This window comes from Bufo gargarizans, chromosome 3 (assembly GCF_014858855.1).
Source record: "Bufo gargarizans isolate SCDJY-AF-19 chromosome 3, ASM1485885v1, whole genome shotgun sequence".
NCBI lineage: Eukaryota > Metazoa > Chordata > Amphibia > Anura > Bufonidae > Bufo > Bufo gargarizans.
In genome coordinates, this window is record NC_058082.1 from 260,493,546 (window position 1) to 260,520,978 (window position 27,433).

At 39.7% G+C, this 27,433-nt stretch overlaps 1 protein-coding gene across 4 annotated transcripts in view; it reads right to left on the reverse strand.

Moving 5' to 3' along the window:
* The window catches only part of P2RX1 (purinergic receptor P2X 1), a 96,850-nt gene that overhangs the window by 34,263 nt on the left and 35,154 nt on the right, over positions 1–27,433 (reverse strand). For all 4 annotated transcript variants that reach the window (XM_044287851.1, XM_044287850.1, XM_044287852.1 and 1 more), the window contains 3 exons: positions 23,002–23,149; positions 17,065–17,136; positions 16,140–16,206 (listed from right to left, as the gene is read on the reverse strand). In XM_044287851.1, the coding sequence (XP_044143786.1) occupies positions 16,140–16,206; positions 17,065–17,136; positions 23,002–23,149 (287 nt within the window). The remainder of the gene's footprint in view (positions 1–16,139; positions 16,207–17,064; positions 17,137–23,001; positions 23,150–27,433) is intronic.

Below are 27,433 nucleotides of genomic sequence, written 5' to 3' on the forward strand. Positions count from 1 at the left end.
TTGATTTTTTGAAATTTAGCTCTGGAGGCCTCCTATTTCTCTTGATAATCTTTGAAATGTTTCTATACCTTGGTTTGAGTCCACCTGTGGCAATTTTATTGATTGGACATGATTTTGAAAGACACACCGCTATCTATATGATGTCTCACATCTGACAATGCTTTCAAAGCAAAAACCAAGCCATGAGGAGAAAAGAACTGCCTGTAGAGCTCAGAGTCAGGATTGTCTTGAAGCGCAGATCTGGAGCAGAGTACAAAACATTTCTGCTGCACTGAAAGTTCTCAAGAGCACATTGACCTCCATAATCCTTAATGCTCTTCTTAATGCTGGTCACCCCTGCAAACTAAATGGGCCTTGGTATGAGAGGAGGCCAAGAAGTCAATGGTCATTCTGGCTGAGCTCCAGATATCCTGTGTGCAGATGGGAGAAACTTCCAAAAGGTCAATAGTTACTGCAGAATTTAACCAATCTTGGCTTTATGGCAGAGTAGCCAGAAAGATGCCTCTCCTAACTAAAAGACACATGAAACTTTTTTTTTTTTAAAGCACCTAAAAGACTCTCAGACTGTGAGATTCTTTGATTCTTTGGTCTGATGAAACTAAGATTACATTTTCCGGCCTTAATTCTAAACATCATGTTTGGAGGAAACTAGGCACTTCCCCACACTATCCCTACAGTGAAGAATGGTGGGGGCAGCATCATGATGTGGGGTTGTTTTTCACCGGCTGGGACAGGGAGAATAGTCAGAAATGAGGGACAATTGAATGGAGAAAAGTACAGAGATCTTCTTATTGAAAACCTGATTCAGTGTGCTCGGGGCCTCAGACTGTGCAGAAGATATACCCTTCAACAAACCAATGACTCTAAACACACAGTCAGGACAACAGAGGAGTGGCTTAGGGATAACTCTGTGAATGTCCTTGAGTGGCCCAACCAGAACCCTGACTTGAACCCAATCAAACCTCTCTGGAGAGACCTGAAAATGGGTGTCCACTAATGGTTCCCACCCAACCTGACAGAGCTTAAGAGGATCTGCAGAGAAGAATGGCAGAAAATCCCAAAATCCAGGTGTGCAAACCTTGTTGCATAATACCCAAGAAGACTGGAGGCTGTATTAGCTGCTAAAGATGTTTCAACAAAGTACTGTACTAAGTCTGAAGGGTCTGTACACTTCTATCAGTGCAACATTTTAGTTTTTCCTTTTCAATAAATTAGCAAAGATTTCTAACATTCTTTTTTCACTTTGTCATTATGGAGTATAACAGAGAAAAATGTGAACCTTTTGTTACCTAATCATAAGGCCACAACATAACAAAACGTGAAAAAAGAATTTCCAAATTCACTGTATATTGTATGAGGGAGATTTATCAATATATTAATACAAGCTATTTTGTTTAATACTTTGATTAATACAGCATTTAGAAAACATATTTTTAAAGCATGTGTTCCACTTTTTCCAACACAGAAGTTAGGTAAAGTGGGCAAAAGTGTGATTTGTTTTTATTAAAAGATTATTTCTTGAGTAAAATACATTGTAAATTCATCAGAAATTTCACTTTGCTGTGAGTCCCTACAATATCCATGTATGTCCCTTATATAAGCTGTAAAACTTTCTTAGAGAAATATCACCATATGTGTCCATGGGATATGTATGGTATTGCAGCTCATCCCCACCAACATCAGTAGGGCTTATAGCTGCAGTACCAGACACAACCAATGAACATTTGTGGTGCTGGTTGTTTAAGAAAGCAGTCATCTTTTTCTAATCCTGTATAATCCCTTTAAATTCCCTATATTCTGCTGACCCTGTCCCAAGCTAAAGTGAGCTACAGAAAACAGGAAATGACAGCCTTTTGTATCTCTGCTAGTGGGTGGTATAAAAACTGCGATATTTCAAGAATTTTGGATGGATAAAAAAAACACAAAAATAAAACAAGTTTACAATAAAAAATATAGTGTAAATAATACATAATTTTTCAAAATGACAGATTTGCAGCTGGTTGAAATCACTTAAATGTGTACTTTAAAGTGATAAAAAAGCTTAAAGGGATTCTGTCACCTCCCCTAAGCCAAAAAACGATTTTAAAGCAGCCATTAAGGACAGCTTACCTGGATTAGGCTGTGCTCTTTTATCTCGCAATCCGTCCAGCAGTTACTGCAAAAAACGACTTTTATTCATATGCAAATGTGTCCTGAAGGTGCCCAGAGGGGCGTTTTGTTTTTCTTAGAGAGCCCAGTACCGCCCCTCTTACAGTGCCCAGCCCGCCTTCCTTGCACTGTCTAACCGCCCCCAGCCTGCCACAGCCTCTCCTCCCTCTCCTCCCCCTCCCTCACGCCGAACGAACTTTCGCACAGGCGCAGTACCCACTGAGGGCTGCGCCTGTGCGATCAGCAGGAGACTGAGGGCAGGAGCTTCATCCTCGTCACTGGGCATGCGCCGAGCCCAGTGACGTCCGATGCTCGCTCCTTCCCTGCTGACTGAGGGAAGAGCGAGCATTGGACGTCACTGGGCTCGGCGGTACTGCGCCTGTGCGAAAGTTCGTTCGGCGTGAGGGAGGGGGAGGAGAGGGAGGAGAGGCTGTGACAGGCTGGGGGCGGTTAAACAGTGCAAGGAAGGCGGGCTGGGCACTGTAAGAGGGGCGGTACTGTGCTCTCTAAGAAGAACAAAACGCCCCTCTGGGCACCTTCAGGACACATTTGCATATGAATAAAAGTCGTTTTTTGCAGTAACTGCTGGACGGATTGCAAGATAAAAGAGCACAGCCTAATCCAGGTAAGCTGTGCTTCATGGCTGCTTTAAAATCGTTTTTTGGCTTAGGGGAGGTGACAGAATCCCTTTAACTATGACTACAGTAATACAGTAAAAAAAAAACAAAAAAAACCCACACTTGACAGATACATACGTGATTATAGACTAAAGAGGGTGGCATGAGCTGGTGTAGAGCCACTGTGTTGCAACAGATATGACTTAAGGATAACCTGGGAATAGAGCCTAAGAAACCTCTATACATGGGTCTGGTCTTCGCTTCAGGGATTCCTTAGGTCATATAACCAGCAGAGTGTTCTCTGTTAGCAACAGTTGACATGACACTAGCCTGTGACCCCTGGACACGGTACAAAATTGATCATAAGAAGTCGTAGTCATATAGGCAGAGGTTAGGACTTGTGAAGTTTAGTACGATAGGTAGAAGGTCAGGGTAGGCAGTGGAGATCCAAAACATAGTCAGGACAACCTGGGTCAGAAACAGAAGTATCGAAATGAAACATTACCCTAGCACAAAACTAGACACATTGGAACCGACTGCTCAGGCCCAGAGTAAATGGGGAGAATGCTTTAAATAACCAGGGGTTACAGAGAATAGACTGGAGCAGGTAAGTATTATACTGGCCTTTTACAATGCTTGGGTCAGTGGACACATGCTAGAAGTTATACTAGATATCCCATGGAGGCATGATCCACATTAGCCAGGAGAGCAGAGAGGAGTTGGGATGCTGAGAGACCCAAGAGGAAGCCAGGAAGAGCTATGGGAAAGCCGTGGAAAGCAACTGCAGGCGAGAGTGGGACACTGGCCTCGCAAATGGACCAGATGAACAGAGTACATATTATTTTAGATCTACAGTCGTGGCCAAAAGTTTTGAGAATTACATAAATATTGGAAAAGTTGCTGTTTAAGTTTTTATAATAGCAATTTGCATATACTCCAGAATGTTATGAAGAGTGATCAGATGAATTGCATAGTCCTTTTTTGCCATGAAAATTAACTTAATCCCCAAAAAAACTTTCCACTGCATTTCATTGCTGTCCTTACAGGACCTGCTGAGATCATTTCAGTAATCGTCTTGTTAACTCAGGTGAGAATGTTGACGAGCACAAGGCTGGAGATCATTATGTCAGGCTGATTGGGTTAAAATGGCAGACTTGACCTGTTAAAAGGAGGGTGATGTTTGAAATCATTGTTCTTCCATTGTTAACCATGGTGACCTGCAAAGAAACGCGTGCAGCCATCATTGCATTGCATAAAAATGGCTTCACAGGCAAGGATATTGTGGCTATTAAGATTACACCTCAATCAACAATTTATAGGATCATCAAGAACTTCAAGGAAAGAGGTTCAATTCTTGTTAAGAAGGCTTCAGGGCGTCCAAGAAAGTCCAGCAAGTGCCAGGATTGTCTCCTAAAGAGGATTCAGCTGCGGGATCGGAGTGCCACCAGTGCAGAGCTTGCTCAGAAATGGCAGCAGGCAGGTGTGAGCGCATCTGCACACACAGTGAGGCGAAGACTTTTGGAAGATGGCCTGGTGTCAAGAAAGGCAGCAAAGAAGCCACTTCTCTCCAAAAAAAACATCGGGGACAGATTGATATTCTGCAGAAAATATAGTGAATGGACTGCTGAGGACTGGGGCAAAGTCATATTCTGCGATGAAGCCTCTTTCCGATTGTTTGGGGCATCAGGAAAAAGGCTTGTCCGGAGAAGAAAAGGTGAGCGCTACCATCAGTCCTGTGTCATGCCAAGGGAGTGGGCTCACTCACAATTTTGCCAAAAAACACAGCCATGAATAAAGAATGGTACCAAAACACCCTCCAACAACAACTTCTTCCAACAATCCAACAACAGTTTGGTGAAGAACAATGCATTTTCCAGCATGATGGAGCACCGTGGCATAAGGCAAAAGTGATAACTAAGTGGCTCGGGGACCAACACGTTGATGTTTTGGGTCCATGGCCTGGAAACTCCCCAGAACTTAATCCCATTGAGAACTTGTGGTCAATCCTCAAGAGGCGGGTGGACAAACAAAAACCCACTAATTCTGACAAACTCCAATAAGTGATTATGAAAGAATGGGTTGCTATCAGTTAGGAATTGGCCCAGAAGTTGATTGAGAGCATGCCCAGTCGAATTGCAGAGGTCCTGAAAAAGAAGGGCCAACACTGCAAATACTGACTCTTTGCATAAATGTCATGTAATTGTCGATAAAAGCCTTTGAAACGTATGAAGTGCGTGTAATTATATTTCACTACATCACAGAAACAACTGAAACAAAGATCTAAAAGCAGTTTAGCAGCAAACTTTGTGAAAACTAATATTTGTGTAATTCTCAAAACTTTTGGCCACGACTGTATACTAGCTCTTAGATCATTAGCAAAAGCTATTGTCATGAGCAGTGGGTGTAGAACTCATACGCCAGCTAACCAGTTTGACTTAGGGTCAGTCCTAAGGGTGTTATCCTAGCAGTCCCCTGGTTTTCACCCGTTAACCCCTATACAGAGGTCGGGATTTTGCTGCAGGGGAGCCACCAGGTTGCTTTTGGAATAGTCCAGGTGCAGTTGGCTGATGACCCAGGGGGTCAGAGACATGGGTGCAAAGCACCAAGAAGTCAAGCAATACTCGTAGTCAGTAACATGTAGAGATCAGTGCAGGCAGAGTACATGTAAATCCATTAAACTAGTCGGGGGTCAAGGCAGGTGGCAGAGGGTGAATATGGTAATAAGGCACAGGTTGGATCAGACAGAAATGTTTGATGGGGTTCAAGTCGGAGCTCTGGCTGGGCCACTCAAGGACATTCCCAGAGTTGTTCCTAAGCCACTCCTGTATTGTTTTGGCTGTGTGCTTAGGATCATTGTCTTGTCAGAAGGTAAACCTCCAACCCAGTCTGAAGCCCAGAGCACACTGAATAAGGTTTTCATTAAAAATATCTGTGTACTTTGCTCCACGTAGATTTCCCTCAACTCTGACCAGTCTCCCTATCTTAGCTGCTGAAAAAAACTCCACAGCATGATGCTGCCACTACCATGCTTTACTGTAGGGATGGTTTGGGCACTGCAGTTTTCTCTATACATGAATCTTAGAATGTAGGCCAAAAAGTTCAATCTTGGTTTCATCAGAATAGAGAATCTTGTTTCTCAGTCTGGGAGTCCTGGGAGTGCTTTTTTATTTATTTATTTTTTACAAACGTTCATGTGTCTTTTACTGAGGAGAGGCTTCTTTCTGGACACTCTGCTATAAAATCCAGATTGGTGGAATACTGCAGTGATGGTTGAACTTCTGAAATTTTCTCACATTTGCACATAAGATGTTTGCAGCTCAACCTGATTGACCATTGGATTCTTGCTCACCTGTCTTACCGAGTCCCTTGTCCCCTGATTACTTAGTTTGGTAGGGTGACCAACTCAAGGAAGTCCTGGTTGTTCCAAACTTCTTCCATTTAAGATGCTTTTGGGAACTTTCAGTGGAGTAAAAATTTTGGTACCCTTCTCTAGATCTGTGCTTCCACACAATCCTGTCCCTGAGCTCTACAGTTTTTTTATGATTGTTTTTTCCCCTGATATGCATTATCATCTATAATACTTTATATAGACAGGGCTATGTCTTTCCAAATCATGTCCAATCAACTGAATTTACCACTGGTGGACTCCAATCAAGGTGTAAAAACATCTCAAAGATGATCAAGAGAAATGGGAGGCCTCCAGAGTTACATTTCAAGTGTCAAGGGTCTGAATACTTGTGTCCATGCAAAATTTAGTTTTTACTTTTTAATAAATGTGCAAACATTTCTAAAATTCTGTTTTCACTTTCTATTAATTGGGCATTGAGTGCACTGTAAAAATAATGACTGCAAACAGTCTTCAGTAGAAGTATCCTAACCATTTGTGTCTACAGCTCTTTTGCAAACCTATGTGTTTCTATGGTTGTATACTACTAAAAATCTCTGTACTTTGTTAATACTGCTTGACAAATGCCACATGGTATGAGATTCGCTAATTGATGAGATGTAATACCACTATGCTAAAAATAATTAGCTTCTTCTAGTGTTAGAATCTAAAGGCAGACATCTGAAGCACAACAGATAGACTGCCCATAGTTATTTTAAAGCATCATCAGGTCATTTTGGCTAGCTCTTTTGCATAAAGAACTTTGGTGGGTTGAAATAGGTATTAGACAGTTTGGTAAGAGAAGGACTAGTTTAATTCTACTGTGTTTATATATTATATAGAGAATTATAAATGTCTTCCAATTAAGCAAATATTTATTAAAAAGAAATGAGCTGTGTTCCAGCTGTGTATCTTTTTGGTTTTGATAATTAAACGCATTGCTGAATTAATCTGTATTAAGATATGGTATAAAGTACATCAGAGTTTTATACCCACCAATTCCCTAATCAGGATGTATTTATGGGGTAACTTCTTTTATGACTGGGATCGATCTAGTATAGCAGAGAGGAGATTATATTTCCACATTGCTCCCCGGTGAACACATCAGCAGAATAAAGCTGCTGTTTATATGCGTAACTTGCAATAGATTATATTGGTGTTATACTATGTATACATTTAATTTGGCACTACTGTAAAAATACCACCACCAAATTATATATGGATGGTTTGAGGTTACCTGATGATGGACCACTGTCCTCTCCTTCTTATAAGTGAAGTTTGCAAAAAGATATGAAAAAGCAAAAACAACATTTTCCACATTAATAAAACATACTTCAAAATTCCATTTATTTCTGCTATTCTCATATTGAAATTTTATAGTAAATAACAGCAACTACAGTATGTGTAGTATGTGCTGTATTCAGAAATCTAAATTTTAAAAAAATTACAGTTAAAGGGGCTCTCCATTATTTTATTTTATTTTTTACAAAAACTGATCTTTCTTCTAACCTGTGAAAGAAAGATCATTTGGTTACTACTTAGATCCCTTGCTCTGCCGATGCCACGGTCCCTGCTGCACTCAGGCAGGCTATTTCACCCGGCTCCTGGGCAGATGTGTGTGCTTCTTTTCCTGTTCAGCTGCATTTACTATTATGCAGCTGAACAGGAAGAGAAGGGCACACATTCAGTCGGTACCTGAGCAGAAGAGCCCACAGCCTGTGTGAGTGCAGCAGGGACAGTGGCATGGGTGATGCAAGGGACCTGTAAGTAGTAACTAAATGATCTTTCTTCCATAAGTTAGAAGAAAGATAGTTTTTTATAAAAAGCCTGGAGAACCTCTTTAATATTGTAATCCGCTTATTATAAAACAGAGTTTTAGCTAGAGATGAAAAATAATGATGAAATGAAATTAGGTATGGAGAAGTTACAAAAGGGTTAAATGGTAAAATTATAATGAATGTATAAAATGTAATATGTATGTAATGTGTGTAATCAGTTTTCCAAAAAGAAGGCACAGTTATTATTACAAATTATTCACTAACCATACTACAAATTATAAGAAAATGTTACAAACTGTGGCTTAAAGGGCTTGGCCAGTTTTATCCCCCCCCCCCCAAAGAAAAAAAAAATTATTTGTAACTGTCAAGGTGACATGTTGAAGGTCTTGATCAGTCATGTCCCTGCTTGCTAGCTAAAGATAGTTCAACTGAGTGCTTTTGCCTCCTTGTTTTAGTGATCGTTGGGGGTCTCAGCATTTGGACTCCTAGTGATCAAAAATTTTGACGAGTCAATATGACGTGTGAAACGTTTTTTTTTTAAATGACAGTTCAATTCCACTGTAATAAGAAGTTCTGCAGCTCTCCTCCTTGTTCCCTCTACAACCTCAACCATGTTTCCTGGTGTTTTTAAAATCTAGAAAAAAGCTACAAAAAAAAGACTGTGTGTGTCACCCTATGACAGCAAAGCCAGGCAGTGTACCAGTACCACCATGTGCCCTCCTGCAGTGCATAAACATTAAACAGAAATTGTCTCTTTCTGATAATTACCTATTTCTTGTTTTGTATTCCAATCTATACATAAGAATAATTTATGGTTTAATTTATAAACTAGTCAATGTTTTACATATATCTCTTATATTCATTTCTCCTTACGCATTTACCAGGTAGTAGAATTGTGACACCTGGAGGAAACTGGGCTTTTCCCAATTACTTTCTACATCACAACCTTTCTAACCTAAGCTATTAGCTGGTAGAATACCTACTTGTATTCAAGAGTGTGTGTGTGTCCAAAATCAAGTCATTGGTAGCCCAAATTAAGCTTGGTTATCCTGCTCAAAAAGGACTATGTGAAGCCCCCCTTTCCTATAGTATTTTACGTTACTTTAGGAATGTTCTCATGTTTAAATGTCAACATAATGATCATGTCAAACTGTACTCTAAAACCACAATGTTTTAATCTGGCAAAAAAATAATAATAATAATACAGTTGGTTATAATAAGATTTCTTAAACGTGTTTCTATTGATATTTTGCTTAACTCATGCATTACAGATGTAGTTAAGCAGTTTGTTAGATTGGTGGGGGTTCCACACCCAGAACTGCCACTGATCAACTGTTTGAAGAGGACCGGCATTCTGGTGAACGCTGCTCACAGCATAACAAGCATGGCGCCGCACACTGTTCAGTACAGTGATGGTGAACCTTTTAGAGACTGAGTGCCCAAACTGCAACCCAAAACCAACTTATTTATTGCAAAGTGCCAACATGATAATTTAACTTTAATACTACAGTCCAATATAGTATATATTCCCTGTACTTTATCATTTAGCTATAATAGCCTGACTACATTCAGTGCCCTGCCTGTGCCATTCATAGTGTGCCTTGCGCTGATGAATGGCAGGAAAGGTAGACCTATTGGTACACCATAGATTTGTTTTCCAGGGTGTGGGTGCCCACAGAGAGGGCTCTGAGTGCCACCGGTGCCATAGGTTCGCCAGCACTGGTATAGTAGATCTGTTTGGTATTGCGCTACCCAGGCCAATTCACTTGAATGGCCATGAGCTGCACAAAGGCCATAATGCTACTGGGCTAGGAAGAGGCCGTGGTCCTCAATGGAGCTCTGCTGCCTCTTCAAACTGCTGATCAACAGAGTGCCGGAAGGAAAGGTCATCAGTACTGTACTCTCGGAAAACCCATTTAAAGGGCACCCACCTTCAGGAGATAGGTGCAGGTGCTAGAGCAGGGAAAAGTCTCTATTAGGCTAATTTAATACCTCTGGCATGGCTGTTCAGACAGACAAGCAGAGGATTGGCTGGACACAAACCAGCTGGTTTTCCACTTGTCTGCCAGAATGCATATAAATCTCTACCAGACCCCATTATACTTAAAGGGGTTGTCCATGTTCAGAGCTGAACCCGGTCATATCCCTTTCTTACCCCACTCAGTCCCTCTGAAATGAGTATCGGATAATTTCATGCTCCAATGCTCTCCCTTGCCCTGTTCTAAATCGCACAGGGCAAGGGCTTTTTCTGCAGATCTGGTGACACACCAGCTCTCTGCTAGGTGGAGGCTTCCACCTAGCAGGGAGCCTGGTGTTTTCACTAGGTCTCTGCTAGGTGGAGGCTTCCACCTAGCAGTGAGCCTGGTGTTGTCACCAGTACTAATAGGCAGGCTTTAGGCTAGGTCTACACGACGACATTTGTCGCGCAACATTTTGTTGCACCAATGTCGCGCGACAATTTTTATAATGGCAGTCTATGGTGTCGCACTGCAACATGCGACATGCTGCGACTGCATGTTGCAGTGCAAAACCATAGACTGCCATTATAAAAATTGTCGTGTGACATTGGTGCAACAAAATGTCGCGCGACAACTGTTGCGCCCTATCTGTCGCGCAACTTTTTGTCGCGTGACAAATGTCGTCGTGTAGACCTAGCCTTAGCGCTTCCCTAGCCTGTAAAAATCCCACCTATTTGTGCCGTGACATCACCGAGAACACTGCTAGGTGGAAAAATGTAAACAAAATAGCCCTTGCCCTGCGCGATACAGCACAGGGCAAGGGAGATCATTGGAGCATAAAATGCTCTGATGCTCATCTCAGAGGGACTGGGTGAAGAAGGGGATATGTCCGGGTTTAGCTCTGAACCCGAACAACCCGGTTAATGGGGCTGGTAGACAGTTCTCCCGCATCCAGCAGCGCTGGATCCGGAGAATTCTCTGCTGGAACAGCCTGCTGGAATTTAAACCGGAGGTGTGAAAGTAGCCTTAGACATTTATGGCATATTCTGTGAATATGCTGTAAGGGAAAGATGATACAGGTGAAGCTAAAGCTTCATTGTTTATTTATTAATGTCCAGAAAGATACTAATGTGTCAATGAAATTTACTTTCAAAGGACAATTTACAGTATGTTAATGGGGTTGTCTAGCTGGTTAAAAAATGGCTGCTGTCTGAATATGTTAAAATCACATGTGGCACATTTTTGATGAGGTGCAAAACTGTGGCAGAAATATGAGGTCGGCCTTGGATTTCTTCCATGTATTCCATGACAAATATAAAAAAACGGTAATCTCTCATAGATTGACAAATAGTTTCATACATTTTTCCAGTCTGTTCGTCCTCAAGCAATGCACTAAAATTAGCAAACAACTTCTGCCTACTCGGATCAGTTATTAAAATAAAGAATAGGTCAAGAAATACAACACCTTCTGGCATCTGTCCATAAAGTGGTCACACAGAGTATACAAGGAACCGTGAGAAGAAAATGAAAGGTTCATTGATATAAAATATGTGATCTATACAAGACATAACTACAAGTAAGAAAAAGATTGTTATGGGATGGAAACTTAGAAATAATTCAAGCCAGAGTACTGTACCGAGAAAGCCCGGTACATATTCCTAATAAATGATATTTAGTGTATTTCATCTGGGAACTAGGTTAAATTTAGTTCATCATTATTACTCTGAGAACTGGCAAGCCAAGAAACATACCCACAAGTAGTTCCAACGAACACACCATCCAGTTAAGGGAATGTTACATTAAGTCACAGACTCTCACTGCATTTGTCTGGAAAAATTGTTTTCTGGTTGAATGTTTTCTATATAAATCCACAAACCAGCAAAATCTAAAAGATATTTTTCATGCACTGATGTGTAAATATATGCTGCTGAAGCTACAAAATGTCGAAAGATCCTTGGCAATACAATGAGTCACCTGTGTAACTTAGTAGCAACACTAAGTTACACAGGTCATAATTGCACAATGTCTAAAAATACGCTATTATACACTTACTGAATGTAGAATATTTACAACAGGTGTTTGGAAAAAATTGCAAAATTGTGAAACATCTGTGCCAAAAAATATGCTTATTGTACACTTAATAACTGTAGAAGATTTGGTTTTTGGAAATGATATCACAATTGCACAACCTCTGCGACCAAAATATACTCTGCAGATAATGCAGTAAAATATGCCTAATGTACACTTATTAAGTGTAGAAGCTTTGTAACAGGATTTTTTGGGGAAAAAGGTGCAATTGTGCAATGTCTGTGGCTAAATATAAGCTGCCAGTGATGCCTTAAAATATGCTGTTGTACACTAAATGACTCTAGAAGCTTTTCAGAAGTTTTTTTGGGGGGAAAGGTGCAATTGTGCAATGTCTGTGACTAAATATAAGCTACCAGTGATCCTAAAAAATATGCTTTTTGTGCACTTATCAACTGTAGAAGCTTTGCAGCATGTTTTTATTAAAAAAAGGTGAAAATGTGCAACATCTGTGGCAAAATATAAGTTGCTGGTGATGCCTTAAAATATGCGGTTGTACATTTAATGACTCTAGAAGCTTTGCAGTGGTTTCTTAGAAAAATAAAAGATGCAATTGTGCAACATCTGTAAAAATATACCCTGTAGATGATGCAGTTATATACGCTTATTAGACACTTACAGGTGAAGTCACAATCTCAGGTTCCCTTTGCTCAGGGGGTATGGATTAATTAGCTGACTAGAGTGTGACACTTTGAGCCTAGAATATTGAACCTTTTCACAATATTCTAACTTTAAGTTGCATTAATGCAATTCCTTTTAAGTTGCATTACTGAAATAAATAAACTTTTGCACGATTTTCAAATTTTTTAAGTTTCACCCGTATTAACTGTAGAAACTTTGCAATAGGTTTTTGGTTAAAAAACAACAACATTCAATCGTGCTTTATCTGTAGCATAATATATGCTGCCCGTGATGCTTAAAAATACACTGTTGTACACTTATTAACTGTAGAACCTTTGCGGCCATTTTTTGGGGGGGAAAGAATTGTGCAATTGTGCAACCTCTGTGGCCAAAATATCAGTGGTTGAGCACAAAATGGTGTCTCAACTTGGGATCTCACATAGAGTCTAATAGATAAGTCAGTATCATCCCTCTTGATTGTCTGTGAGGCTGACTACAAGGAAATATGAACAAGCCCACTGGCCAGGGACCCGCCCAGAGTAATGTGATCCTTCATCGTCCCTCCCCTGTGTACTGAATTTGATATCTAAAATCATAGGCACCATTTTGCATGATTCTTCAGAATTAAATTAAAAAAAAATCAGCTTTTTTGGAAATACAGTTTTTGGGAAATTCTTAATAAATGTAATTAGTTTAGCATAACCTCCCCATTTACAAACTATGCTAACAAGTGCTTATTTTAAATGGACATCAAATAAGATGGCACAAAGGTCACATTACCAGCTGGTCTCTGTTCAGTGCTGCATATATTTCTGGAGGAGACATTTGCCCAGTAAACTCGCTGATATATGAAGAATAATGATGATTTTGCTCATTATCTTAATTGTTTCCAAAAATAAATAAAAACTCTGTTGGAAGGTAGCTCCCCTTTAAGTCAACGTTCAAAATTTAAACAGACCTTTGAGACATTATACAGGTGAAACTTGAAAAATAAGAATATCGTGCAAAGTTCATTTATTTCAGTAATGCAACTTAAAAGGTGAAACTAATATATGAGATAGACTCATTACAAGTGAGATATTTCAAGCCTTTATTTGTTATACTGTATTATTATACAGCCAAGCCAGTATCTCTTCTCGACTACTTTTACACTAGCGGTTTTGCTGTATCCGTCAGGGTTCAGCAAAAACGCTTCCATTACTGATAATAAAACCATCTGCATCAGTTATGAACAGATCCGGTTGTATTATCTTTAACATAGCCTAGACGGATCCGTCATGAACTCCATTGAAAGTCAATGGGGGATGAATCAGTTTCAATTGTGTCCGAGAAAATGGATCCATCCCCATTGACTTGTATTGTGGGTCATGACGGATCCGTCTTGCTCTCTGATATGAGAATGCAACCAAACAGAACAGAATGCATTTTGAAGCATTCCATTCTGTTTAGTTACGTTTTGTCCCCATTAACAATGAATGGGGACAAAACGGAAGCATTTTTTTCCGCTATTGAGGTCCTATGACGGATCTCAATAATGGAAAATAGACACACTAGAGAGCTAGTTAGCTGGGTGAGAAGCATTTGCAAGTGATCCAGGGGGTACTACCTGTATTTCACCTAGTAGATGTAAGGAGTCTTTTAGACCATGTATATTGTCATATACCTTTACACAGTTATCAATTCCTTGCTTTTATGCCATCCTTTTGGTGAGTTCTGCACTTTACAATATCAGGACATGAAGTTGAAAATTAATTCATAATTTATAGAAAAAGACCTCATACTAAAACATCTTAAAAGGGGTTTTACTGGGAGAATAAAAAATAAAAACAGAGACAAATGTTTAAAAAAATGTCCTTGAAAAAGCCTTTGAGATTTGCCTTTTTGGATTTATGTAAGATTATTGTGTCCATAAAAAAATGCTGTCTAGAAACTCATACTTTCCTTAAACTTATAGGATGACTAGGGCTTTTTTTAAAAAAAATTGGAGTACCACTACAATAAAGTGCAGCTCAAAAGGATTGTCTAGGTCTTACTAAGTGATTGCCTATCTTCAGTATAGAGCACCACTAACTGACTGACAGGGGTCTGACAACCCACACTCCTGCCGATCTGCTGTTTGGGTGTAGCTTGGCTCCAGAAGTACACAGCTCTGTCAAATGACTTTAGTGGGAGCACTGCTGTAGTAGCAAGCTCTCTGCACTATACAGATGCTGGTGCTGTGTAGTTTAGGTGCCGTAACTACACCCAGACCGCTGATCAGCATGGTGAGGGGTGTCGGACCCCCACCCATCAGCTTTTGCTGACCTAGAAAAGCTGGGGAACCTATTTAAGGACATTTTCACACGTGAGTGACCATATTGAGGACGCAAACACTAATCATTTTGCATTTGCAAAGTTCCAAGTTCAAGATGTGTCCCCCTATTATCTTCTCAGTGATTGACCTTTTTTTCTTTTTCTTACAAGCTTTTTATTCTATTCATTGGATCAGTGAAAAGGGGATCACAAATGGATGGCACATAATATAATGGGTGCAAAATAGACCAAAGCAGTGCATGTTCACCACTTTTCACAACTGTGTTTTTAACACTGGTCAGTGGTAAAATACAGATGCAGTGGCGTACCTCCAGTGGAGGCAGACCACACAATTGCTATGGGGCCCAGGGGAGAGGGGTCTGCTCTGAATTCCTTTCTGTTCACAATGTAAAAGCACTGCATTTTCATGCAGTCGCCAATAGGGGAAGCAAAGTGCAAAGAGATTATTTCAGTTTCCAGTGAATAGTAACTGTTTAAATTCCTGTGCACTGAGCTCCCTCTAGTGGTGGCTGCAGGCAGACAGCTGTATAAAAGAAGGAAAGCAGGAGATTTATCAATGTATTTTTGCCAGTTGTCTGATGTGAATATTGAGAAATATGGTAGTCAAAATGAGCAGCATATTGATAAAAGAACGTGTTCCACTTTTTCTGCAATTTAAGTCGATAAACTAGTTGAGGAGGGAGACTTTTGTATTGCTTTTTTTTAAATTAAAATTGGTTCCACGTAAAATAAAAATATAAGTAAATTCATTAAAAATCAAGGGCACTGCACTTTGCGTTGCCTGAGAGTGATTGCCACATACGTATAGGAAACTGGGTGCGGCAGGGGGAGCACATACTACGTTTTCCTATGGGGCCCGTTGAGAGCTGTGTACGGTCGTGCACAGACGTCTGAATATACATATACAATTCAATGGATCTATGGGCTGTCCGTAGAGAATGCGGGCAGCACACAGACGTGAAGCAATGATGTGAATAAGCCTTAACAGAAAAAGGGGGCATAAATGTAAGCACTTCTTTGGCACAGAAGAGAATGTAGCATTAACATTAGAATATACACACAATATGGAAGAGATTATTAATGATCAAAATTAATAATTAACACAATTAATAAATAATGCACATGCTGTTAATTCAGTGAATATGATTAGATGGACATAAAGAATTTCTTAGCCACATATTCACCACTATCACCAGTATTTCTTAAAACATACTGTATGGCAACCATTGCATACCTTGGGTCAGCCGAGTAGATAATGCTATACAGTCATCATTAGTTTTGCAAGGTGCTACATCAGGAAGCTGGAAAACATGAAAATTACTGATAAGAATTGCAGATGACTGTGCCTGCCATCACCCCTGCCCTATAGTCCGCATCTTGAGGACAGTATCCATTTTTACTATTTAAAAATGATTTAGTGCATTCTTCTAAGGACAGTTGGCAACAATAACCCTTAATGAAAATAATCTGACCTTATTTGGCTCTAAATACGGTAGTTGCATATTCCCAGGCATATTTCAAGCACATTCAGATAGATCGTGTTTATCAGGGATCTTGTGTTGTAGAACTTTCTATTAATATAAATGTCTATCCCCCCATTTTTATCATCTGTCCTAGAGGACTCATTTCCATTGTAAAGAATTCCCACAATCACTGTTACATTTATTAAGAAATGTAGTGAACTCAAAATACTAAATTTACCCTAGAAAGGAGGTCAATGAACCCCCAAAAGATGACCCTAAACCTTTCTACCAAAGCAAAAAACTTTACGAATAGTGCTGTAAAATACATTACAACCTAGAGGTAAAAAAAAAAAAATCCTAATGTACTACGTAAATCATTTTGGACAACTACATCCAGTTTCCCAATTTGATGTTGCATTCGCAGCCAAAGGAACACGTAATAATGGGGTGAGATATGACCGGAATAATGTGACACTCAACACAGTTACATAGTTGAATAAGGACCGTGATTGTCATACAATAAGTCAGTGGAAGATAAAGTCATATATTCTATCTGTGTATGGCTGAATTTGCAATGTGGCCCTTGCTGGAGACAAAGTAAATTCTCGCTGCATAATAAAAAAATCATATTTCACAAAAAAAAAAGAACCAAGCCCCCACAATAAGAAATCAACCCCTATGATCTGTTGTAAATACCTCACTACATTTTCCCATTTGTTGCTCTGGAGTAATTATGAAGTTCGTCATAACAACAAAAGAGCTGTCTCCCTGTGGAAAAAGCAGAGAATAACATACATTAGCAGAACACAGAACGCTTCGGTAGCTCAAAGACATTCGTAATTTAGATGGAATGTAAACTGTACTCATGCCTGACCCCAGCGCATGATCTATTGCTGCTGCTAAAAGAGTATTCACACTTATAGCTTGTCTTTGACTGTTTTACAGGACAACCAACACGTGAAAGCTGCATTGAGTTAAAAAGACCCATAATTAGGGGTTTGAACTTTAGTATGAACATTCCTGATTATTGCCCCATATAAAAATGTCCACTGATCAAGCATCATTGATCACCTATTTTATGCGGACATCAAAATCATCTTTTGTCAGCAGCACATCGCCCTTTGTAAATGGGAACCAACTGCTGACAATTTAAAAACTGTGTGTGACCAAACGATCACATTTAGGACTGTTCTTTCACATACATGTTCCATGATTGCTCCATGTATATCGTTGATCAGCCCTGATTATATGTCAGTATCAATGGGAAATGATAAAGATTAATATTTTACCATGACTATTATTAACTTCCATTTCTATTGGTATTACATTTAGACTGCTGTGTTCTAGCTGTATTCTGATATAACAATGTGTCCTGGTGATGCCAGATACCTGTACATTTTAAATACATTGCCAATAAAGTATTAGAATATAATGATATTCTAAAACATTATAGATAAGTGGCATCCCCTAATGATGTAAACCTGGAATAATCTTAAAACGACCTATTACATTAAGAATAAAATTCACATTGACCGGGGAGTGGATACAAAACTTACATGGTGTCCTCCTGTTCATCTTTTCAGCTGCAGATCTGCTGATTCAATTCGTCTTCTGCTTTTTAGAGTACCTGATGCGCACTGGGCATCGGTAGTCCAAGACACGTCCTGCTTGTCCAGCCCTGCTTTTGGATTTGCCAGTGCTGCTCAAATTAGCAGTGCTGGCCATCTGAGGGCAGCAGGAAGTGGTTTGGACTACTAAATGCACAGTGAGTAAACAGCGGCATGCCCACCTTGGATGTCAGAAGAGGAGCCTGGGAATTGGCAGACCTGCAGCTGAAAATATGACAAAGAAAGTACTATGTAAGTGCTGTGTGTTCCCTCGTTAATATGAAAAAAAAAAATTATCAGAGGGCTGCTTTAACCGCTTTAGGACAAAGACAGTTTTCATCTTAAGGACAATAAAAATATATTTTGTTTTACTTTTTATCTCCCTGAATTCAAACTGTAACAGCTGACCCCATCACTTCACTCCACCAAGTGAGGTGGCCAGCAGTGACTGTATCCAGCTAGAATCTAACTATATAGGTGACCAGGGTTATGCTTGGCTCTCCCTACTAAACTCTATAGAATAAGTTTTCACAGTTTCCATAGCTCCCATAGATTTCAATGAACAGTGAAAATATGAGTCCCCTCAGCTGCGACTAGTCGCTGAGTTCAAAGGAATCATTATCAATTAGTCCTCACTCAATTATTTCTAGTTAAGCTACTGCAGCTGAACAGGATATAAAAAGCTATGTGGAATTCAGTGATGTGTTTTTGTTTTTTAACAGTACATGACCTGTTATTCGTTAATATATATATATATATATATATATATATATATATATATATATAAGAGAAAAAAGAGGACTGCACTCCAAATTGTGATGAAAATCCAAGCTGTTTTATTCACCCATAATATGGCAAATCTTGCGACGTTTCAGCTCATACGAGCCTTCCTCAAGCATAGAGATAGTGAAAGTGAAGACTTATAAAGCATTTACAAAACGTGTCCCACCCATCGGGGTGTGGTTACAATTAATTTAAGTTACAGACACATGATACAAATATAAAGTGCATATTTCCAGAGTGACTAGCGTCATATGTTCCATAATAATAGGATACAATCCCCTTCATATAGAACAAGACATATACAAAAGTTGATTCCAATTAGAATAATAAAATAGTGACAACATATTGGATGAGGATCATAGAAATGAAAACAAGGAAAGCCATGGAGCCCACATATATGAGCTGAAACGTTGCAAGATTTGCTATATTATGGGTGAATAAAACAGCTTGGATTTTCATCACAATTTGGAGTGCAGTCCTCTTTTTTCTCTTTTATACCATTGGGGATTGCCGTAACCCCCTCTTGGACTTTGCACCCACTCTCAGGTTGGTGCTCCCATTGGACTTTCTCTTTATATATATATATATATATATATATATATATACACGGTACATATATATATATATATATATATATATATATGAAGACCAAAAAACTAGCAGCACTCCAAGATAAAGGTGAAAATATCATCAAACAAACTTTGCTCGGGAAAGGCTCATACTGAGCTGAAATGTTGCCTTGTTACATGGGTGAATAAAGCCTTGCATATTTTCACCTTTATCTTGGAGTGCTGCCCATTTTTTTGGTCTTTTTATACTGGGTAAGCTTTATCCCGTTTGGGCTGTGCACCCATTTTCTTTTTTCTTTCTTTCTCCCGGTGCTGCTATTTCTTTATATATATACAATGCAGACCAAAAGTTTGGACACACCTTCTCATTCAAAGAGTTTTCTTTATTTTCATGACTATGAAAATTGTAGATTCACACTGAAGTAATCAAAACTATGAATTAACACATGTGGAATTATATACATAAAAAAAAAAGTGTGAAACAACTGAAAATATGTCATATTCTAGGTTCTTCAAAGTAGCCACCTTTTGCTTTGATTACTGCTTTGCACACTCTTGGCATTCTCTTGATGAGCTTCAAGAGGTAGTCACCTGAAATGGTCTTCCAACAGTCTTGAAGGAGTTCCCAGAGATGCTTAGCACTTGATGGCCCTTTTGCCTTCACTCTGCGGTCCAGCTCACCCCAAACCATCTCGATTGGGTTCAGGTCCGGTGACTGTGGAGGCCAGCACCCCATCACTCTCCTTCATGGTCAAATATCCCTTACACAGCCTGGGGGTGTGTTTGGGGTCATTGTCCTGTTGATGGTCCAACTAAACGCAAACCGGATGGAATAGCATGCCGCTGCAAGATGCTGTAGTAGCCATGCTGGTTCAGTATGCCTTCAATTTTGAATAAATCCCCAACAGTGTCACCAGCAAAGCACCCTCCACACCATCACACCTCCTCCTCCATGCTTCACGGTGGGAACCAGGCATGTAGAGTCCATCCGTTCACCTTTTCTGCATCGCACAAAGACACGGTGGTTGGAACCAAAGATCTCAAATTTGGACTCATCAGACCAAAGCACAGATTTCCACTGGTCTAATGTCCATTCCTTGTGTTCTTTAGCCCAAACAAGTCTCTTCTGCTTGTTGCCTGTCCTTAGCAGTGGTTTCCTAGCAGATATTCTACCATGAAGGCCTGATTCACACAGTCTCCTCTTAACAGTTGTTCTAGAGATGTGTCTGCTGCTAGAACTCTGTGTGGCATTGACCTGGTCTCTAATCTGAGCTGCGATTTCTGAGGCTGGTGACTCGGATGAACTCATCCTCCGCAGCAGAGGTGACTCTTGGTCTTCCTTTCCTGGGGCGGTCCGCATGTGAGCCAGTTTCTTTGTAGCGCTTGATGGTTTTTGTGACTGCACTTGGGGACACTTTCAAAGTTTTTCTAATTTTTCGGACTGACTGACCTTCATTTCTTAAAGTAATGATGGCCACTCATTTTTCTTTGCTTAGCTGCTTTTTTCTTGCCATAATACAAATTCTAACAGACTATTCAGTAGGACTATCAGCTGTGTATCCACCTGACTTCTCCACAATGCAACTGATGGTCCCAACCCCATTTATAAGGCAAGAAATCCCACTTATTAAACCTGACAGGGCACACCTGTGAAGTGAAAACCATTTTAGGTGACTACCTCTTGAAGCTCATCAAGAGAATGCCAAGAGTGTGCAAAGCAGTAATCAATGCAAAAGGTGGCTACTTTGAAGAACCTAGAATATTACATATTTTCAGTTGTTTCACACTTTTTTGTTATGTATATAATTCCACATGTGTTAATTCATAGTTTTGATGCCTTCAGTGTGAATCTACAATTTTTATAGTCATGAAAATAAAGAAAACTCTTTGAATGAGAAGGTGTGTCCAAACTTTTGGTCTGCACTGTGTATATATATATATATATATATATATATATATATGTATATATATATATATATATATATATATATCTATAGTAAAAATATAGATAATATTAACAGTATATTATATATAACAGTTTTGTCATTAAGGGGTTTTCCAGTGTCTCATAAAATGTTCCATATTTTGCATCATATACCTTTTACTTCCTCTTTTATTGGCATCACTACATTCTAGTAGGATGTTTACATGAAGAACTTCCTGCTGGGTTTTCTAAATAAACACAGCATTCTTTGTCTGTAATGTTTCACAGGGCTTGCTCCGCCTAGCTAACATGGAGAGGAGAGGTTTAGGGGATGTGATTTCTACAGAGGTAACAGTGTGTCAGGTGCAGAAAGCCAATAGAAACATTACAGAGCAAAGCATGCTGGGTTTTCTAAGAAACCCCACAGAAAGCTGATGAAATCAGGAAGTTATGCATGTAAACATCCTGCCAGAATGTAGTGATTCTGAGAAAAGGTTAAGGAAGGTTCTGACATGAAAAGCAGGTGTATGGGGCAAAATAGGCAATGTTTGGGATACTCTGGGCAGCTAAAACAATTTTCTATGAAACTGGTGAACCACTTTAACTTCTGAACTAATTCATGTCATTGGGCTGTTGGCCAGTCATTCAACAGTAGTAGAAATATTTTACAATGTTCTTTACACTATCTGTTTTGACACTTCATAAAGTGATATTTAGAGGTCATTAAGTGCTCATGCACACGGCCATATGTATTTTGCGGTCGACAAAACATGGATTCGCAAAAAAAAGGATGAAATCCATGTGATCTCTGTGTTGCATCCATTTTTTTTGCGCATCCATTGTAACAAAGCCTGTTCTTGTCTGCAAAACAGACAAGAATAGGGCATGTTCTATTTTATTCTGGAAGAACCAATCAAACCTCAATAAAAATCAAAACACAAAATTAAAAGAGGGGTTTAGCCAAATTAGATTTAAAAAAAAAACATTTAGTACCACCAATAACCCCCCCAAAAAATTACAAAGAAAAAAAATATATATCAATAAAATATAAAGTTTATTATTAAATAATGACACCATAAAAGATGAAGCTCAAACAGAGCTGATAGGACTAGGTCAATTGGGTAGCCAATAAAGATAAACAGATTTCAAAAGGTATATCCGTATAACCACTCAATGTTATATTAATCAAAAATATCCCAAATATATAATATGGATTGCGCTGCATCAACGGGAGGCCCCACAGAAATAGCATAATTGCATGGGCGAAAATCACAATATAGAATATACCAGTAGTACAAATTCAATAAATCATATAGATACCCATATTGGCGATGGTCCTAATTATGCGCCATGTGGCAGAAACGCTCGACGCACGTTTCGCTATACAGCTTCGTCACGGGTTCAGAATGTCCATATGATATATTTGGGATATTTTCGATTAATATAATATTGAGCGTTTATATGGATATACCATTTGAAATCTGTTTATCTTTATTGGCTACCCTATTGACCTAGTCCAATTAGCCCTATATTTTTCTGGAACAGACTTGTGGAACAGACACGGGAAGAAAATATGGTCGTGTGCATGAGCTCTAAGGCATATGAGCAGTATCAGCACACAATAGATAAACCTTATGGGTGAAGAGTAGGTTTCATCTATGAAGCTGCTTTTTCATTATGGTTTGGTTAAAGTTTACTTCAAATTTGTCATGTAGTATAGAAGTAAATAACAAAAAAAAGCATATCTTACCTGCGGAGGAAAAACATAGTCGGCAACATCCCAGATTTCTGTACCCATGTTAGAAACATTGGTAATAGCTATGCCTTTCATTTTTACAGAGACAGAGCTTATGATGTCATCTACAGCTTGGTAGCCTTTCTCATACAAGAACACCCATCTGAAGGCAAACAAGAGTGAATTATGGTTAACACTAATATAGTTATACATGCAGCAGTCATTTTTTCAACTACATCAATATAACAGTATATGAGAAGAGGGAGACCAATGTTTAATCTACTGTATACACTATATACGAATGTTTTTGGCCTTCATGTTGACTTGCCATGACAGGATGCATCTCATAAATTGATTTAAAAAAATGCAAGCGTATGCCATCATATTAAGATGTATGGAATGCAACCTGTCGGACAACCCCAGACACTTAGTAAGAAGGGGCCACAGTGCTGGTTTAGCATTGAGTAAACTTCACAATTTTAACCCCATTAGTTATGTGAAAATTTAACTTCAAATCACTATTAAAATTCGTGTTTAAATTCTAATCGTCTTGAATATTGGTAGTTATAGGTATATGTCCACATGGATAGGACTGATTAAATTTATATACAAACCGGATTCCAAAAAGTTGGGACACTATAAAAATCATGAAAAAAAAACTGAATGCAATGATGTGGAGGTGCCAACTTCTAATATTTTATTCAGAATAGAACATAAATCGCGGAACAAAAGTTTAAACTGAGAAAATGTACAATTTTAAGGGAAAAATATGTTGAATCAGAATTTCATGGTGTCAACAAATCCCCAAAAGGCCATTTTCACTACTGTGTGGCATCTCCCCTTCTTCTTACAACACTCAACAGACGTCTGGGGACCGAGGAGACCAGTTTCTCAAGTTTAGAAATAGGAATGCTCTCCCATTCTTGTCTAATACAGGCCTCTAACTGTTCAATCGTCTTGGGCCTTCTTTGTTGCACCTTCCTCTTTATGATGCGCTAAATGTTCTCTATAGGTGAAAGATCTGGACTGCAGACTGGCCATTTCAGTACCCGGATCCTTCTCCTACGCAGCCATGATGTTGTGATTGATGCAGAATGTGGTTTGGCATTATCTTGTTGAAAAATGCAGGGTCTTCCCTGAAAGAGATGACGTCTGGATGGGAGCATATGTTGTTCTAGAACCTGAATATATTTTTCTGCATTGATGGTGCCTTTCCAGACATGCAAGCTACCCATGCCACACGCACTCATGCAACCCCATACCATCAGAGATGCAGGCTTCTGAACTGAGCATTGATAACAACTTAAGTTGTCCTTGTCCTCTTTGGTCCGGATGACATGGCGTCCCAGATTTCCAAAAAGAACTTTGAATCGTGACTCGTCTGACCACAGAACAGTCTTCCATTTTGCCACACTCCATTTTAAATGATCCCATGCCCAGTGAAAACGCCTGAGCTTGTGGATCTTGCTTAGAAATGGCTTCTTCTTTGCACTGTAGAGTTTTAGCTGGCAACGGTGGATGGCACGGTGGATTGTGTTCACTGACAATGGTTTCTGGAAGTATTCCTGAGCCCATTCTGTGATTTCCTTTACAGTAGCATTCCTGTTTGTGGTGCAGTGTCGTTTAAGGGCCTGGAGATCACGGGCATCCAGTATGGTTTTACGGCCTTGACCCTTACGCACAGAGATTGTTCCACATTCTCTGAATCTTCGGATGATGTTATGCACAGTTGATGATGATAGATGCAAAGTCTTTGCAATTTTTCGCTGGGTAACACCTTTCTGATATTGCTCCACTATCTTTCTGCGCAACATTGTGGGAATTGGTGATCCTCTACCCATCTTGGCTTCTGAGAGACACTGCCACTCTGAGAAGCTCTTTTTATACCCAATCATGTTGCCAATTGACCTAATTAGTGTTAATTGGTCTTCCAGCTCTTCGTTATGTTCAAATTTACTTTTTCCAGCCTCTTATTGCTACTTTTCTAAACGTTTTTGGGATTTGTTGACACCGTGAAAATTTGAATCAACGTATTTTTCCTTTAAAATGATACATTTACTCGGATTAAACGTTTGATCTGTCATCTACGTTCTATTACAAATAAAATATTGGCATTTGCCATCTCCACATCGTTGCATTCAGTTTTTATTAACAATTTGTTTAGTGTCCCAACTTTTTGGGAATCCGGTTTGTACCTGTAATTAATGTCCTTGTGATAACAATGAATGTTATGTCCCATTTGGTAGATCACTTTTGAGAATTTTATTTGGTGGGTATTAGATCGGTGTTACTGGCAGCACATTGAGTTATATTTTTCATATAGGCAAAATTAGATTTTGAGGAGGGCAGCACAAAAATATAATACCTAATACAATTGTTTTCTACTCTGTGTTAGAATCTATTTGATTTATGTAAGTCTTTGCTGTCCGTGTCCAAGATGACCCAGGTCTAACTGAGCTACTGAGCACTGGACACTTACGGTAGGCGGATGTTCTTCAAAATGATCACTGGAGGCACCATAAGAAATATGTAATACAATATTGAGACACATAACCATTTTTTTGATGATTTCAAATAAAACATATGTTTTGCAAGATCTAACAGAGTAAAATAATATTTACTTGTGGTATAGAAACTTGAATGCATTATTTAAATCTATATAATTTAACAACTGTAAACTGAGTAGTTTTATGAATTGTTGTTGTATAGTGTTGATCAAGCATGCTCGGCTGAACACCAGTTCGGCTCGAGCATGGCGGTGCTCGGACCAAATACCGCGTGTGCTCGAGCACAATGCTCGATACTCCCCGCACGTTTGTTGGTTGCTACGCAGCCAATAAACGTGTAAGTAAGTACTGCCACTCACTGTAATATCGTAGCCATGTTGGTTAGTGGCATTGCAATGATTGGCTGGCCAGAACGTGTCATCAGCTGCTATAAAGCAAGATTCAATTGAATTTTATTATTTTGTAAGGCAGGGTTGGTGTTAGAGGCACAAAAGTCCTTTTAAGGACTATTGTTGTGTCTGGTAGCAATCTATATTTTTAGCGCAACCTGCGCTAAATTGCATGCAGTTGTTGGAGACCCAAAAGTCCTTTTAAGGACTATTGTTATATCTGGCAGCAAAATATATTTTTAGCGCAACCTGCGCTAAATAGCTTCAAATTGTTTGGCGGCTGCAGACAGCGACATTATCTGCGCTACATCTCCTGTGTAACGTGTGCACAGCCTAAAAATATCTGTGACATCCAGTGTACTTTTTCCATAGACAGTGTCCGCTGCGGACAGTTACATTACGTGCGCTACATCCCCTGTATAACGTTTGCGCATCCTAAAAATATCTGTGACATCCAGTGTACTTTTTCCGTAGATGGTGTCCGCTGCGGACAGTTACATTACCTGCTCTACATCTCCTGTATAACGTTTGCGCATCCTAAAAATATCTGTGACATCCAGTGCACTTTTTCCATAGATGCTGAAGACAGTGACATTACCTACATCTCCTGTATAACGTTAGTCGCTGGTGACAGCAGCGCCATTATGTGCGTTACATCTCCTGTATAACGTTAGCCGCTGGTGACAGCAGCGACATTACCCGCGCTACATCTCCTGTATAACGTTAGCCGCTGGTGACAGCAGCGAGATTACCTGCGCTACATCTCCTGTATAACGTTCGCCGTTGGTGACAGCAGCGACATAACCTGCGCTACATTTTCTGTATAACGTTAGCCGCTGGTGACCGCAGCGACATTACCTGCGCTACATCTTCTATATAACGTTGGCCGCTGGTGACAGCAGTGACATTACCTGCGCTACATCTTCTATATAACGTTGGCCGCAGTTGACAGCAGCGACATTACCTGCGCTACATCTCTTGTATAACATTTGCCGCTGGTGACAGCAGTGACATTACCTGCGCTACATCTCCTGTATAACGGTAGCCGCTGGTGACAGCAGTGACATTACCTGTACCACATCTCCTGTATAACGTTAGCTACTCGTGACAGCAGCAACATTACCTGCGCTACATCTCCTGTAAAGCGTTAGCCACTGGTGACCGCAGAGACATTAACTGCACTACATCTCCTGTGTAACGTTAGCCGCTGGTGACAGCAGCGACATTACCTGCGCTACATCTCCTGTATAACGTTAGCTGCTGGTGACAGCAGCGACATTACCTGCGCTACATCTCTTGTATAACATTAGCCACTGGTGACAGCAGCAACATTACCTGTGATACATCTCCTGTATAACGTTAGCCGCTGGTGACAGCAGTGACATTACCTGCCCTATATCTCCTGTATAACGTTAGCCGCTGGTGACAGCAGTGACATTACCTGCACTATATCTCCTGTATAACGTTAGCCGCTGGTGACAGCAGCGACATTACCTGCGCTACATCTCCTGTATAACGTTTGCACATCCTAAATATCAGTGACATTCCGTT